This window comes from Rhinoraja longicauda, chromosome 4 (genome assembly GCF_053455715.1).
Source record: "Rhinoraja longicauda isolate Sanriku21f chromosome 4, sRhiLon1.1, whole genome shotgun sequence".
NCBI lineage: Eukaryota > Metazoa > Chordata > Chondrichthyes > Rajiformes > Arhynchobatidae > Rhinoraja > Rhinoraja longicauda.
The window spans coordinates 88,351,900-88,367,100 of NC_135956.1; the positions used below are offsets into that span (position 1 = coordinate 88,351,900).

The 15,201-nt window shown below is 52.3% G+C and overlaps 1 protein-coding gene across 1 annotated transcript in view; it reads left to right on the forward strand.

The window, feature by feature from the left end:
• The first annotated feature begins 8,030 nt into the window (after positions 1-8,030).
• The window catches only part of LOC144593039 (amphiphysin-like), a 149,851-nt gene continuing 142,680 nt past the window's right edge, over positions 8,031-15,201 (forward strand). Inside the window, exon 1 of the mRNA XM_078398452.1 lies at positions 8,031-8,126. Within this exon, the coding sequence (XP_078254578.1) occupies positions 8,031-8,126 (96 nt within the window). The remainder of the gene's footprint in view (positions 8,127-15,201) is intronic.

Genomic DNA, 15,201 nt, shown 5'->3' on the forward strand with positions numbered 1-15,201 from the left:
TGAATGCATTCGAGAGAGAGCTAGATAGAGCTCTTAAGGATAGCGGAGTCAGGGGGTATAGGGAGAAGGCAGGAATGGGGTACTGATTGTGAATGATCAGCCATGATCATATTGAATGGCGGTGCGTAGAGGCTCGAAGGGCCGAATGGTCTCCTCCTGCACCTATTGTCTATTGTCTATTGAAGTGTTTCTCTCTTCATCTTGCCGGCTACTCTTCACCCACCCTCGCAATCACGCTCGGGCATGTCGAGCAGTTCCGCTGGTGTTTTCCCATTCGCCGGCTCTAGCACCAAACGATCCACGATCTAACAAGGGTCAGGAAGCTGCCCCTTTTAGCCTGCGGCCTTAGTCTGGCCACGTGCTCGCCAACATCCTCAGCAATGATCCTCAGCGACCTCAGCAGCACGGTGGCGCAGTGGTAGAGTTGCTGCCTTACAGCGAATGCAGCGCCGGAGACTCAGGTTCGATCCTGACTACGGGCGCCGTCTGTACGGAGTTTGTACGTTCTCCCCGTGACCTGCGTGGGTTTTCTCCGAGATCTTCGGTTTCCTCCCACACTCCAAAGGATTCAGGATTCAGGATATCTTTATTTGTCATCCAAAAAACAAGTTTATTAAGAGCAATAAAATAAACAAATTACACAACCCCAACCAACACAAAACACAAAAAAAAGACATACAAGTATGTAGGTTAATTGGCTTGGTAAATGTAAACATTGTCCCTAGTGGGTGTAGGATAGTGTTAATGTGAGGGGATCGCTGGGCGGCGCGGACCCGGTGGGTCGAAGGGCCTGTTTCCGCGCTATATCTCTAAACTCTAAAAAAAAATCTAAAGAGGTTTCACATAACTTCTCCCATGGCCATTTCAAGTCACCGCTGGCTTAGTTACTGATATGTTGTATCTCATCATGAAATGGATTCCATCCTCGATCAATAACGCTACTTCTCGCCCTGTATCATTTTCCCTGCCTCCCCTGCAGATAGACAATAGACAATAGGTGCAGGAGGAGGCCATTTGGCCCTTCGACAAACACATCAAACACATCACAAAGACAGCCTTCTTCCACTTCAAAAACATTGCCCGTCTCCGTCCATCCCTCTCCTCCACAGCTGCAGAAACCCTCATCCATGCCTTCATCACCTCCCGTCTGGACTACTGCAACAGCCTCCTCTATGGCGCACCTTCAAAAATCATCAGTAACTTCAATACATTCAAAACTCCGCTGCCCGTCTACTCACCCACACCCCGATCCATGACCATATCACCCCCGTCCTTTACAAACTCCACTGGCTCCCCATCCCCCAGAGAATCCAGTACAAAATCCTCCTCATGACCTACAAAGCCCTCCATAACCTGGCCCCATCCTACCTGACTAACGACCTCCACAGGCACACTCCCACCTGCACCCTCCGCTCTGCTGCTGCCAATCTCCTATCCCCCCCCCCCTCCGGACCAAACTCAGATCCTGGGGGGACAGGGCTTTCTCCATCGCTGCTCCCACCCTATGGAACTCACTACCCCAAACCGTTAGAGACTCCCCCACACTCACCACATTCAAAACATCGCTGAAGTCTCACCTGTTCAGTACTGCCTTCAACCACTGAAGGTCACCTCACCTTCTGTCTCCTTTCTCTGTTCATTTATTTATTTACTTATTTATCTATTTATTCATTGAATGGCGGTGCTGGCTCGAAGGGCCGAGTGGCCTCCTCCTGCACCTATTGTCTATTGTCTATTGCCTCCACTGCCTTCTGAGGCAGAGAATTCCACAAATTCACAACTCTCTGAGTGGAAAAGTTTGTCCTCATCTCCGTTCTAAATGGCCTACCCCTTATTCTTAAACTGTGGCCCCTGGTTCTGGACTCCCCCCAACATTGGGAACATGTTTCCTGCCTCTAGTGTGCCCAATCCCTTAATAATCTTAGATGTTTCAATAAGATCTCCTCTCAATCTTCTAAATTCCAGTGTATACAAGCCCAGTCACTTCAGTCTTTCAACATATGACAGTCCCGCCATTCCGGGAATTAACCTAGTGAACCTACTCTGCACGCCCTCAATAGCAAGAATGTCCTTCCTCATTGGCTTATTTAGTTCCTTTTACTGAGTATCTTACAGCAATGCACAAGCAATGGCAACCATGCTACATCCCTTGTTGAATTCAGGCAATCTTAGACAATAAATGCCGGAGTAAATCAGCGGGTCAGGAAGCATCTCTGGAGAGAAGGAATGGGTGACGTTTCGGGTCGAGACCCTTCTTCAGACTTAGGGGAGAGTCAGGGGAGAGGGAAACGCAGAGATATGGAAGGGTAAGGTGTGAAAACGAGACATCAAAGGGGATGCGAATCAAGGAAAATGTAGAATAGGTCATTGTTAGCTAGGGGAAGGTGACAACGAAGCAGACAGATAACATTTACTCAGGAGGACAGTCAGACTGGTCAGAGAACTAGGATGGGGGTGGGATGGAGAGAGAGGGAAAGCAAGGGTTACTTAAAGTTAGAGAAGTTAATATTCATGCCACTGTGTTGTAAGCTGCCCAAGTGTCGATGAGGTGCTGTTCCTCCAATTTGCTTTGGGCAGTGAGGGAATGGGAGGGGGAGTTAAAGTGTTTGGCAACCTGGAGTCAAGTCAAGTCAAGTTTATTTGTCACATGCACATACACGATGTGCAGTGAAATGAAAGTGGCAACGCCTGCGGATTGTGCACAAAAAAGAATTACAGTTACAGCATAAAAATTCAAATTAATACAGAAAAGAAAATTTCGTCCCTGGAGTTATAATAGTTAACAGTCCTGATGGCCTGTGGGAAGAAACTCCGTCTCATCCTCTCCGTTTTCACAGCGTGACAGCAGAGGCGTTTGCCTGACCGTAGCAGCTGGAACAGTCCGTTGCTGGGGTGGCAGGGGTCCCTCATAATGTTGCTGGCTCTGGATCTGCACCCCCTGATGTATAGATCCTGCAGGGGGACGAGTGTAGTTCCCATGGTGCGTTCAGCCGAACGCACTACTCTCTGCAGGGCCTTCCTGTTCTGGGCAGAGCTGTTCCCAAACCAGATTGTGATGTTGCCGGACAGGATGTTGGTCCAAGCGGACTGATCTCCCGGTCGCTAAACGCTTTAACTCCCCCTCCCATTCCCACGCTGACCTTTCTGTCCTGGGCCTCCTCCATTGTCACAGTGAGGCTCAGGCCAAATTGGATGAACAGCATCTCATATTTCGATTGGGCAGCTTACACCCCAGCGGTATGAACATTGGCTTCTCTAACTTTGGAGCTACGAGAGTGGCTGAGGGCGGGGGTGTTACCCCACCGGCTGAGGAAGTAGGGGAGGCTCCGGAAACATCGGCTCCTTCAGTGGGCCCCAGTGAGGTTACTGCCCTGGTGGTGGAGGCCCCACCGGCTCCATCAGTGGGCCCCAGTGAGGTCACTCCCCTGGTGGTGGAGGCCCCACCGGCTCCATCAGTGGGCCACAGTGAGGTTACTGCCCTGGTGGTGGAGGCCCCACCGGCTCCATCAGTGGGCCCCAGTGAGGTTACTCCCCTAGTGGTGGAGGCCCCACCAGCTCCATCAGTGGGCCCCAGTGAGGTCACTGCCCTGGTAGTGGAGGCCCCACCAGCTCCATCAGTGGGCCCCAGTGAGGTTACTCCCCTAGTGGTGGAGGTCCTCCTTCAGTGGGCCCCAGTGAGGTTACTGCCCTGGTGGTGGAGGCCCCACCGGCTCCTTCAGTGGGCCCCAGTGAGGTCACTGCCCTGGTGGTGGAGGCCCCACCGGCTCCTTCAGTGGGCCCCAGTGAGGTCACTGCCCTGGTGGTGGAGGCCCCACCGGCTCCATCAGTGGGCCCCAGTGAGGTCACTGCCCTGGTGGTGGAGGCCCCACCGGCTCCATCAGTGGGCCCCAGTGAGGTTACTGCCCTGGTGGTGGAGGCCCCACCGGCTCCATCAGTGGGCCCCAGTGAGGTTACTCCCCTAGTGGTGGAGGCCCCACCGGCTCCATCAGTGGGCCCCAGTGAGGATACTCCCCTGGTGGTGGAGGCCCCACCGGCTCCATCAGTGGGCCCCAGTGAGGTTACTGCCCTGGTAGTGGAGGTCCTCCTTCAGTGGGCCACAGTGAGGTCACTGCCCTGGTGGTGGACGCCCCACCGGCTCCATCAGTGGGCCCCAGTGAGGTTACTGCCCTGGTGGTGGAGGTCCCACCGGCTCCATCAGTGGGCCCCAGTGAGGTTACTGCCCTGGTGGTGGAGGCCCCACCGGCTCCATCAGTGGGCCCCAGTGAGGTTACTCCCCTAGTGGTGGAGGTCCTCCTTCAGTGGGCCACAGTGAGGTTACTCCCCTAGTGGTGGAGGCCCCACCGGCTCCTTCAGTGGGCCCCAGTGAGGTTACTCCACTAGTGGTGGAGGCCCCACCGGCTCCATCAGTGGGCCCCAGTGAGGTTACTCCCCTAGTGGTGGAGGTCCTCCTTCAGTGGGCCCCAGTGAGGTTACTGCCCTGGTGGTGGAGGCCCCACCGGCTCCATCAGTGGGCCCCAGTGAGGTTACTGCCCTGGTGGTGGAGGCCCCACCGGCTCCTTCAGTGGGCCCCAGTGAGGTTACTGCCCTGGTGGTGGAGGCCCCACCGGCTCCATCAGTGGGCCCCAGTGAGGTTACTCCCCTAGTGGTGGAGGTCCTCCTTCAGTGGGCCCCAGTGAGGTCACTGCCCTGGTAGTGGAGGTCCTCCTTCAGTGGGCCACAGTGAGGTCACTGCCCTGGTAGTGGAGGCCCCATCGGCTCCTTCAGTGGGCCCCAGTGAGGTTACTCCCCTAGTAGTGGAGGTCCTCCTTCAGTGGGCCCCAGTGAGGTTACTGCCCTGGTAGTGGAGGCCCCATCGGCTCCTTCAGTGGGCCATAGTGAGGATACTCCCCTGGTAGTGGAGGCCCTCCTTCAATGGGCCAGTGAGGTTACTCCCCTGGTAGTGGAGGCTCCAGAAACATCGGCTCCTTCAGTGGGCCCCAGTGAGGTCACTGCCCTGGTAGTGGAGGCCCTCCTTCAGTGGGCCACAGTGAGGTTACTCCCCTGGTGGTGGAGGCCCCACCGGCTCCTTCAGTGGGCCCCAGTGAGGTTGCTCCCCTGGTGGTGGGGGCTGGAGATTCACTGGGTGTTGCTGGGGGAGTGGGTTCCCTGGGTGCGGAGGGGGACGGGGCTGTTGCGGGTCGTGTCCCTCAGTCGGATTCCGGGGGTGCATGCGGACCGCGGACCCTGGGGGCGGGAGCTGCCTCGTGTTTGTCCTTCCCCAGGCCCAGTTGTAGGGGGCGGGGAGAGTGTGCAGGAGCCTGGCCGTTCACTGGCCGGCTCATCGCTGTCAGAGGCGTCAGGACTCTCCCTTGACACTGATCCTGGGGGTGAGATCATGCCGGAGGGAGGGAGTGGGGGGGGGTGGGAGTGTGATCTAGCCAGCTTACGCAGTGAGGCGAGTTAGCTGGCAGCCAGCGGCAGTCCTCCAAACTCGGACCATGACCTTGAGTGCAGCGGGGGGGAAGATGTTGCTTCAGGTGTCAGTGGGTTGGCCGAATGCCCGGATTCCAGTGCTGTGTCTCGAGCGGCCAGTATCTGGGAGATTCGAGAGTTTTTGAGGGAACACCGGAAAGTCCGGAGAGCTGCCGAACGGCGGCCAGCCTTGGGGGGAGCTATCCGGACACGTAGTGCTATCCTTCACAGTAAGGATAGTGGTCTTCTCGAGCCTGAAAGGTGCCAATTCGGGGACTTTTTGAAGCTCCTAAGAGAGAGGGGCTCCACTCCCACAAGGAGCTTGAGGGGGAGCAGCGAAATCCTTCTCTCCCGAGATGCTGCCTGACCTGCTGAGTTACTCCAGCATTTTGTGAATAAGGAGCTTGAGGGGAAAACCCTAGTGTATCTTCAACATGAAGCACCGGCATGATGCAGGCGCGTTTACTTCAGGAGGTGACTGCTCTGCTGAGCACTATTGATTGCGGAGAGTGTGTCTTCCTTGGGGGGGATTTCGATTGTACCCTTGAGGCGCGAGATCACTGCGGTACTCAATGTGCTCCTGCAGTGGCGAAGACGTTGAGAGGTGTGATTGAATCTTTCGAGCTGGTTGATGCGCGGCGGAATCTCTACCCCGATTCCCACGTGTTTTCGCGGAGGTCTGAGGGGGGTGGTTCCCGTATCGATCGTATGTCTCCCGGGTCTCGGGGGCCTCTATGCGGCCGGTGCTGTGCTCGAACCACTGCCTGGTGCGAGTGGACTCTATCCCAGCGCGCACACGGGCTGGGTCCGCGTACTGGCACTTTAATAACCAGCTGCTGGAGGATCGCCGGTTCCAGGGGTCTTTCAGGCGGTATTGGGTGAAGTGGAGAGAGAGGCAGAGGGGGTTCCCTTCCCTTAGGCAGTGGTGGGATGTGGGAGAGGCTTACGTCCGTCTCTTTTGTCAGGTGTGGACAATAGACAATAGGTGCAGGTGTAGGCCATTCGGCCCTTCGAGCCAGCACCGCCATTCAATGTGATCATGGCTGATCATTCTTATATCAGTACCCCGTTCCTGCCTTCTCCCCATACCCCCTGACTCCGCTATCTTTACGAGCTCTATCTAGCTCTCTCTTTTCCTCATCTCAGTTCTAAATGGCCTAACACTTATTCTTAATCTGTGGCCCCTGGTTCTGGACTCCCCCAACATTGGGAACATGTTTCCTGCCTCTAACGTGTCCAACCCCTTAATAATCTTATATGTTTCGATAAGATCTCCTCTCATCCTTCTAAATACCAGTCAAAACAAGCCTAGTCACTCCAGTCTTTCAACATACGACAGTCCCGCCATTCCGGGAATTAACCTAGTAAACCTACGCTGCACGCCCTCAACAGCAAGATTATCCTTCCTCAAATTTGGAGACCAAAACTGCTCATAGTACTCCAGGTGCGGTCTCACTAGGGCCCTGTACAACTGCAGAAGGACCTCTTTGCTCCTATACTCAATCCTCTTGTTATGAAGGCAAACATTCCATTGGCTTTCTTCACTGCCTGCTGTACCTGCATGCTTCCTTTCAGTGACTGATGCACTAGGACACCCAGATCTCGTTGCACGTCCCCTTTTCCGAACTGGGGGTCGACCAGAAGGTGGGACGCGGCGGTCGAGCGACTCGAGAGGGAGTTACTCGACGCAGAGTCTCGCTTGGGTCGGGTCGGTGAGGACTCGTGTGAGTGGGGAGAGTTTCAGGGGAGGAAGGAAGCGCTGAGGGACCTGCAGCTTGAGCGGTCCCGAGGTGCTTACGTGAGGTCGCGAGTCCAGATGCTGCACGATCTGGACCGGGCTTCACCTTTCTTTCTCTCTCTGGAGAAAGGGCGAGGAGCCCGCAAACAGCTCGTCGAGCTGCTCACGAACGATGGCTCCTCTGTCACAGACACAGAGAGGATGATTGCGTTAGTTCGGTCCTTTTATGGAACTCTGTTCTCCGCTGATGGTTTCAGCGGGGAGGCTCAGCGGGTCCTGTGGGAGGGTCCACCAACTACAGATAGAGGGGAGTTTGAACAGCTGGATGACCCCTTATCAATGAATGAATGAATGTTTATTGGCCAAGTATGTGCACATACAAGGAATGTGTCTTGGTGCTCCGCTCACAAATGACAACACAAACATACAGTTGACAATTAAGAATAAAGCATAAACACATCAAAACAATAAGGATACAACATTACGGTCTAAACATGTGGGTGAAAATAAACCAGAGCAAAAAAGAGACTACAGAGTAAAACTATCACTCGTGGAAAAAAAGGTGTTTTTATGTCTGGCTGTGGCTGCTCTGACTGTCCGGAGTCACCTTTTTATGGCCCGGTTCCGCTTTTGTACGCCGCAGCGGAGTGTCTCGTGAAGATTAACGGTGCATTGTTGGCTCCCATTCGCTTTGGGAGGGGGGTACGCCAGGGGTGCCCCATGTCTGGGCAGTTGTACTCGGTCTGTGTGGAGCCATTCCTGTGTCTTCTTCAGAGGCGGTTGGCAGGCCTGGTTCTACCAGGACCGGGGGTGGAGGTGGTTCTCTCGGCCTATGCCGACGATGCGCTCGTTACGTTTACCGACCCTGTTGTCCTGCGGAGAATACGCGAATGCCAGCAGGTGTTCTCGGCTGCTTCGTCCACCAGGATCAACTGGAGTAAGTGCTCCGGACTCCTAGTGGGCCAGTGGCAGGTGGACTTCCTGCCGGAGGAGATGAAAGATTATGCGTGGAGCACCATGCACCTCCTCTACCTGAGGGTCTACCTGAGTCCCACTGAAGATGCTTGGTCGGCGAACTGGCAGGAGCTAGAGACGAAAGTCGTCGCCCGGCTGGGACGCTGGTCAGGCCTGCTTAGGGTCCTTTCTTTCCAGAGTCGGGAGCTGGTCATAAACCAGCTGGTGGCCTCCATGTTACGGTAACGGCTGGCTACTCTTGTCCCGCCCTCTACCTTTGTAACCGCAATACAGAAGAGGCTAGTGGATTTGTCTTTTGGGGAGAGAGGAAGCACTGGGTCTCTGCAGCAGTCCTGAGTCTCCCGTTAGAGGAGGGTGGCCAGTCCTTGGTATGCGTGCGTACCCAGGTGGCGGCTCTCCGTCTCAGGACTCTGCGGAGGTACGTGTACGCAGAGCACCCTCCCAGGTGGCGCGCTCTGGCCACGGATTTTTTGAGAGTCTGAAGAAGGGTCTCGACCCGAAACGTCACCCATTCCTTCTCTCCTGAGATGCTGCCTGACCCGCTAAGTTACTCCAGCATTTTGTGTCTACCTTTGATTTGAACCAGCATCTGCAGTTATTTCCCTACGAGTCTTTTACCCAAAGTAGGGGAATCGAGGACCAGAGGACATGGGTTCAAGGTGAAGAGGAAAAGATTTAATTGGAATCCGAGGGGTAACATTTTCACACAGAGGGTGGTGGGTGTATGGAACAAGCTGCCAGAGGAGGTAGTTGAGGTTGGGACTATCCCATCGTTTGAGAAACAGTTGGACAGGTACATGGATAGGACAGGTTTGGAGGGTTATGGACCAAGCGCAGGCAAGTGGGACTAGGGTAGCTGGGACATTGTTGGCCGGTGTGGGCGAGTTGGGCCGAAGGGCCTGTTTCCACACTGTATCACTCTATGACTCTATGATGAATCATCATCAGTACCCACTTGAGACATATTTCACCTTCTCTTCAGTATTTGATTTGGGAATTAACAATGAGAGACTCCCTGGGAGGGCATTGATTGTAATTTAGAATGCAACCTGCAGTTTGGGTGGGAGAAGCTGAAATTGGTATTACTGTTGAGTAAAAGTAACTACAAACGCTTGAGAGAGGAGCTGCTTAAAGTTGATTGGAAGAGGAACCTAGCAGGAATAAAGGTAGAACAGCTATGGCAGAAGTGTTTGAGACTAATTTAGAAGATAGCTTCTCTGTCCCCCTCTTTCCCCTCCCCTTCCCAGTTCTCCCTCTCTTTCTCCTCCCCCTTCCCAGTTCTCCCACTGGTCTTCCTGTCTCCAACTACATCCTTTCTTTGTCCCGCCCCCTCCCCTGACATCAGTCTGAAGAAGGGTCTCGACCCGAAACGTCACCTGAGATGCTGCCTGACCCGCTGAGTTACTCCAGCATTTTGTGATGCCCTAGAAGGCACGGGATCTTTTCATCCCACGAGGAAGAAACATATACTAAGGCGAGAATAAGGCGATCGTGGCTGACAAGAGAAGTACCATTAGCAAATTTCAAGATTCAAGATTCAAGATAGCTTTATTATCATCCAAATTGGACGAAATTCAGTCACCCACAGTCCAACAACAAAAGCATCAAAATAGGCATTAAAATTACACAACCCCCAAAACACACAAAAGAAACATCCACCAAGAAAACATCCATCACAGTGAGTCTCCTCCAGTCCTCTCCTCACTGTGATTGAAGGCCAGAATGTCTTTTCCCTTCTCCTGCCGTCCTCTCCCGCGGTCAGGTTGTTGTGGTTGCAGATGACACAAAGCTGGGTGGCAGAGTGAACTGTGTGGAAGATGCTATGAGGTTGCAGGGTGACTTGGACAGGTTGTGTGAGTGGGCGGATGCATGGCAGATGCAGTTTAATGTGGATAAGTGTGAGGTTATCCACTTTGGTGGTAAGAATAGGAAGGCAGATTATTATCTGAATGGTGTCAAGTTAGGAAAAGGGGACGTACAACGAGATCTGGGTGTCCTAGTGCATCAGTCACTGAAAGGAAGCATGCAGGTCCCTCCCCCTCCTCCCACCCCTACCACCCCTCCCACCCCCCCCCCCCCCCCCCCACCCCAATCAGAGATGCAAAAGGAATTTGGGAGTGCTGATGCTGGTCACTGATTGTGGATGATCAGCCATGATCACAGTGAATGGCGGTGCTGGCTCGAAGGGCTGAATGGCCTCCTCCTGCAACCTGTTTTCTATGTTTCTGTGTATTCCCCAAAAAAGATTAATTTGCGGGTTGAATCGGCAGTGAGGAAAGCAAATTTCAATGTTGGCATTCATTTTGAGAGGACTACGACACGAAAACTTTATTCATATCCAGAGGGAACTTGTTCTGCCGGCAGTCACAACGCACAACTAGGTACACGAAAAAAATTGAGATTAAAAGTGAAAACAAAAAGATAAAGACGAGCGACTGTTGTCTGGCTGCCGTGTGCACAGCGCCTTCACCGGAACAAACAAACACAGACTTATCCCCATGGCAGAGGATTCTAAACTAGAGCGACCCCCCCCCCCCCCTCCCCCACAGCGGGTCCCCCTTTGTTCTCCCACCGTCCCTCACGGCGGTTCCCCCCCACACCATGTACCCCATTGTCTTCCCCTCCCCCTACACGCCGTGTACCCCATTGTCTTCCCCTCCCCCTCCCCTCACCCTCATCGACCGTTGATCGTGGGTCGATCGCGAGGCCCCACTTCTGCCGAGGTACCCAATAGACAATAGGTGCAGGAGTAGGCCACTCGGCCCTTCGAGCCAGCACCGCCATTCACCGTGATCATGGCTGATCATTCTCAATCAGTACCCCGTTCCTGCCTTCTCCCCGTACCCCCTGACTCCGCTATCCTTAAGAGCTCTATCCAGCTCTCTCTTGAATGCATTCAGAGAATTGGCCTCCACTGCCTTCTGAGGCAGAGAATCCCACAGATTTACGACTCTCTGACTGAAAAAGTTTTTCCTCATCTCCGTTCTAAATGGCCGACCCCTTATTCTTAAACTGTGGCCCCTTGTTCTGGACTCCCCCAACATTGGGAACATGTTTCCTGCCTCTAGCGTGTCCAACCCCTTAATAATCGTATATGTTTCGATAAGATTCTCTCTCTTCCTTCTAAATTCCAGCGTAGACGAGCCCAGCCGCTCCAGTCTTTCAACATATGACAGTCTTGCCGCGGCCGGGGCTCCCATTGCCTGCAAGGCCCCGTTAGGCCAAGACTCCTGTTGCCGCCAAGGCTCACGCTGCCGCTGCCGAGGCTCCCATTGTCGCCACCGCTGAGGCTCCTTCGGCTCAGGGTCGGACGCGGTTGAGTGGGATAAATAGATCAGCCGTGATTGAATATCAGAGCATACTCAATGGGTCGAATGGCCTACAAATCTCCTCCAATGCCCTACGATCTTAGCGCCTTTACCACCTTAGACAGCTGAGGAAATTCAGAGTGTCTCTGAGGATCCTTCATTGCTTCTACTCTGGGGCTGTAGAGAGCATCCTGTCCGGCAACATCACAGTCTGGTTTGGGAACAGCTCTGCCCAGGACAGGATGGCCCTGCAGAGAGTAGTGTGTTCGACAGAACGCACCATGGGAACTACACTCGCCCCCCTGCAGGACCTATACATCAGGAGGTGCAGATCCAGAGCCAGCAACATTATGGGGAACCCCTACCTCCCCAGCAACGGACTGTTCCAGTTGCTACGGTCAGGCAAACGCCTCCGCTGGCACGCTGTGAAAACGGAGAGGATGAGACGGAGTTTCTTCCCACAGGCCATCAGGACTGTTAACTTTTATAACTCCAGGGAATACATTTTGTCTTCTCTGTATTAACTATAATTTATATGCTGTAACTGTAATTCTTTTTGTGCACAATCCTCAGGCATTGTCACTTTCATTTCACTGCACATCATGTATGTGTACGTGACAAATAAACTTGACTTGACTTGACTTGGTTTAAAGCAGTGGTGTCACCTTTAACTGGTACTCCTCACAGCACGTTGTCAGATATATTGAGCCAGTAGGTTTAATATGTTACTGTGAAAAACTTTTTCAGTCCGAGAGTTGTGAATCTGTGGAATTCTCTGCCTCAGAAGGCAGTGGAGGCCAATTCTCTGAATGCATTCAAGAGAGAGCTGGATAGAGCTCTTAAGGATAGCGGAGTCAGGGGGTACGGGGAGAAGGCAGGAACGGGGTACTGATTGAGAATGATCAGCCATGATCACATTGAATGGCGGTGCTGGCTCGAAGGGCCGAATGGCCTCCTCCTGCGCCTATTGTCTATTGTCTATTGTCTAATCACGAGGTGCACCCTTCTTGAGCATTATACTCAACAGAGTGACATGGTGGCACAGCGGTAGAGTTGCTGCCTTACAGCACCAGAGCCCCAGGTACCGGGTTCGATCCCGACTGCGGCTGCTTATCTGTACGGAGTTTGTACGTTCTCCCCGTGACCTGCGTGGGTTTTCTCCGAGATCTTTGGTTTGCTCCCACGCTCCAAAGAAGTACAGGTTTGCAGGTTAATTGGCTTGGTATAAGTGTAAATTGTCCGTAGTGTGTGTAGGATAGTGTTAGTGTGCGGGGATCGCTGGTCGGCGCGGACTCGGTGGGCCGAAGGGCCTGTTTCCACGCTGTATCTCGAAACTTTAAAAAAAACAAAAAAAACCAAGATGTGGGTTAAGCATTTCGAGATTGCTGTTTGAGGCCTATTGATTTTGGCTTTCAGTGTCTCTTATATAAAGTGTAAAGAGCTGGTGGAAATCTAGTCATGGAAGAATCAAACTACGCTGTGAAAACTCCTGCAAAAGTAGGTCTAAACATCGGTTTATCAACAAAGCTTCATTTCATTCATGCTTTCGATATCAACTAAGTGATTAATCTTAATTGAATGCCTCGAAGGTTTGCTGCAATCTTAACATGAAGTGATTAAAGATAGATAATACCAGAGAGATTTGTAGCTTATTAATTCTGTAGTTGTGGTGACAGCAGATAGGAGAAGGCAGAAATGGTGAGATATCCATTTTCTTTAACAATAGACAATAGACAATAGACAATAGGTGCAGGAGTAGGCCATTCAGCCCTTCGAGCCAGCACCGCCATTCAATGCGATCATGGCTGATCACTCTCAATCAGTACCCCGTTCCTGCCTTCTCCCCATACCCCCTCACTCCGCTATCCTTAAGAGCTCTATCCAGCTCTCTCTTGAAAGCATCCAACGAACTGGCCTCCACTGCCTTCTGAGGCAGAGAATTCCACACCTTCACCACCCTCTGACTGAAAAAGTTCTTCCTCATCTCCGTTCTAAATGGCCTACCCCTTATTCTCAAACTGTGGCCCCTTGTTCTGGACTCCCCCAACATTGGGAACATGTTATCTGCCTCTAATGTGTCCAATCCCCTAATTATCTTATATGTTTCAATAAGATCCCCCCTCATCCTTCTAAATTCCAGTGTATACAAGCCCAATCGCTCCAGCCTTTCAACATACGACAGTCCCGCCATTCCGGGAATTAACCTAGTGAACCTACGCTGCATGCCCTCAATAGCAAGAATATCCTTCCTCAAATTTGGAGACCAAAACTGCACACAGTACTCCAGGTGCGGTCTCACCAGGGCCCGGTACAACTGTAGAAGGACCTCTTTGCTCCTATACTCAACTCCTCTTGTTACGAAGGCCAACATTCCATTGGCTTTCTTCACTGCCTGCTGAACCTGCATGCTTCCTTTCATTGACTGATGCACTAGGACACCCAGATCTCGTTGAACTCCCCCTCCTCCTAACTTGACACCATTCAGATAATAATCTGCCTTTCTATTCTTACTTCCAAAGTGAATAACCTCACACTTATCTACATTAAACTGCATCTGCCATGTATCCGCCCACTCACACAACCTGTCCAAGTCACCCTGCAGCCTTATTGCATCTTCCTCACAATTCACACTACCCCCCAACTTAGTATCATCTGCAAATTTGCTAATGGTACTTTTAATCCCTTCGTCTAAGTCATTAATGTATATCGTAAATAGCTGGGGTCCCAGCACCGAACCTTGCGGTACCCCACTGGTCACTGCCTGCCATTCCGAAAGGGACCCATTTATCCCCACTCTTTGCTTTCTGTCTGTCAACCAATTTTCTATCCATGTCAGTACCCTACCCCCAATACCATGTGCCCTAATTTTGCCCACTAATCTCCTATGTGGGACCTTGTCGAAGGCTTTCTGAAAGTCGAGGTACACCACATCCACTGACTCTCCCTTGTCAATTTTCCTAGTTACATCCTCAAAAAATTCCAGTAGATTTGTCAAGCATGATTTCCCCTTCGTAAATCCATGCTGACTCGGAATGATCCCGTTACTGCTATCCAAATGCTCAGCAATTTCGTCTTTTATAATTGACTCCAGCATCTTCCCCACCACTGATGTCAGACTAACTGGTCTATAATTACCCGTTTTCTCTCTCCCTCCTTTCTTAAAAAGTGGGATAACATTTGCTATTCTCCAATCCACAGGAACTGATCCTGAATCTATAGAACATTGAAAAATGATCTCCAATGCTTCCACTATTTCTAGAGCCACCTCCTTAAGTACTCTGGGATGCAGACCATCAGGCCCTGGGGATTTATCAGCCTTCAGTCCCATCAGTCTACCCAAAACCATTTCCTGCCTAATGTGGAGTTCCTCCATCACCCTAGGTTCTCCGGCCCCGAGAACATTTGGGAGATTGTGTGTATCTTCCTCAGTGAAGACAGATCCAAAGTAACGGTTTAACTCGTCTGCCATTTCTTTGTTCCCCATAATAAATTCCCCTGCTTCTGTCTTCAAGGGACCCACATTTGCCTTGACTATTTTTTTCCTCTTCACGTACCTAAAAAAACTTTTGCTATCCTCAGTAGGGTTGCCAACTGTCCCGTATTAGCCGGGACATCCTGTATTTTGGGCTAAATTGGCTTGTCGCGTACGGGACCGCCCTTGACCCGTATTAGGCCCGGTGGACGCCCTTGTCCCGTATTAGGCCCGAGGGGCGCTGTAGGCCCGGACGC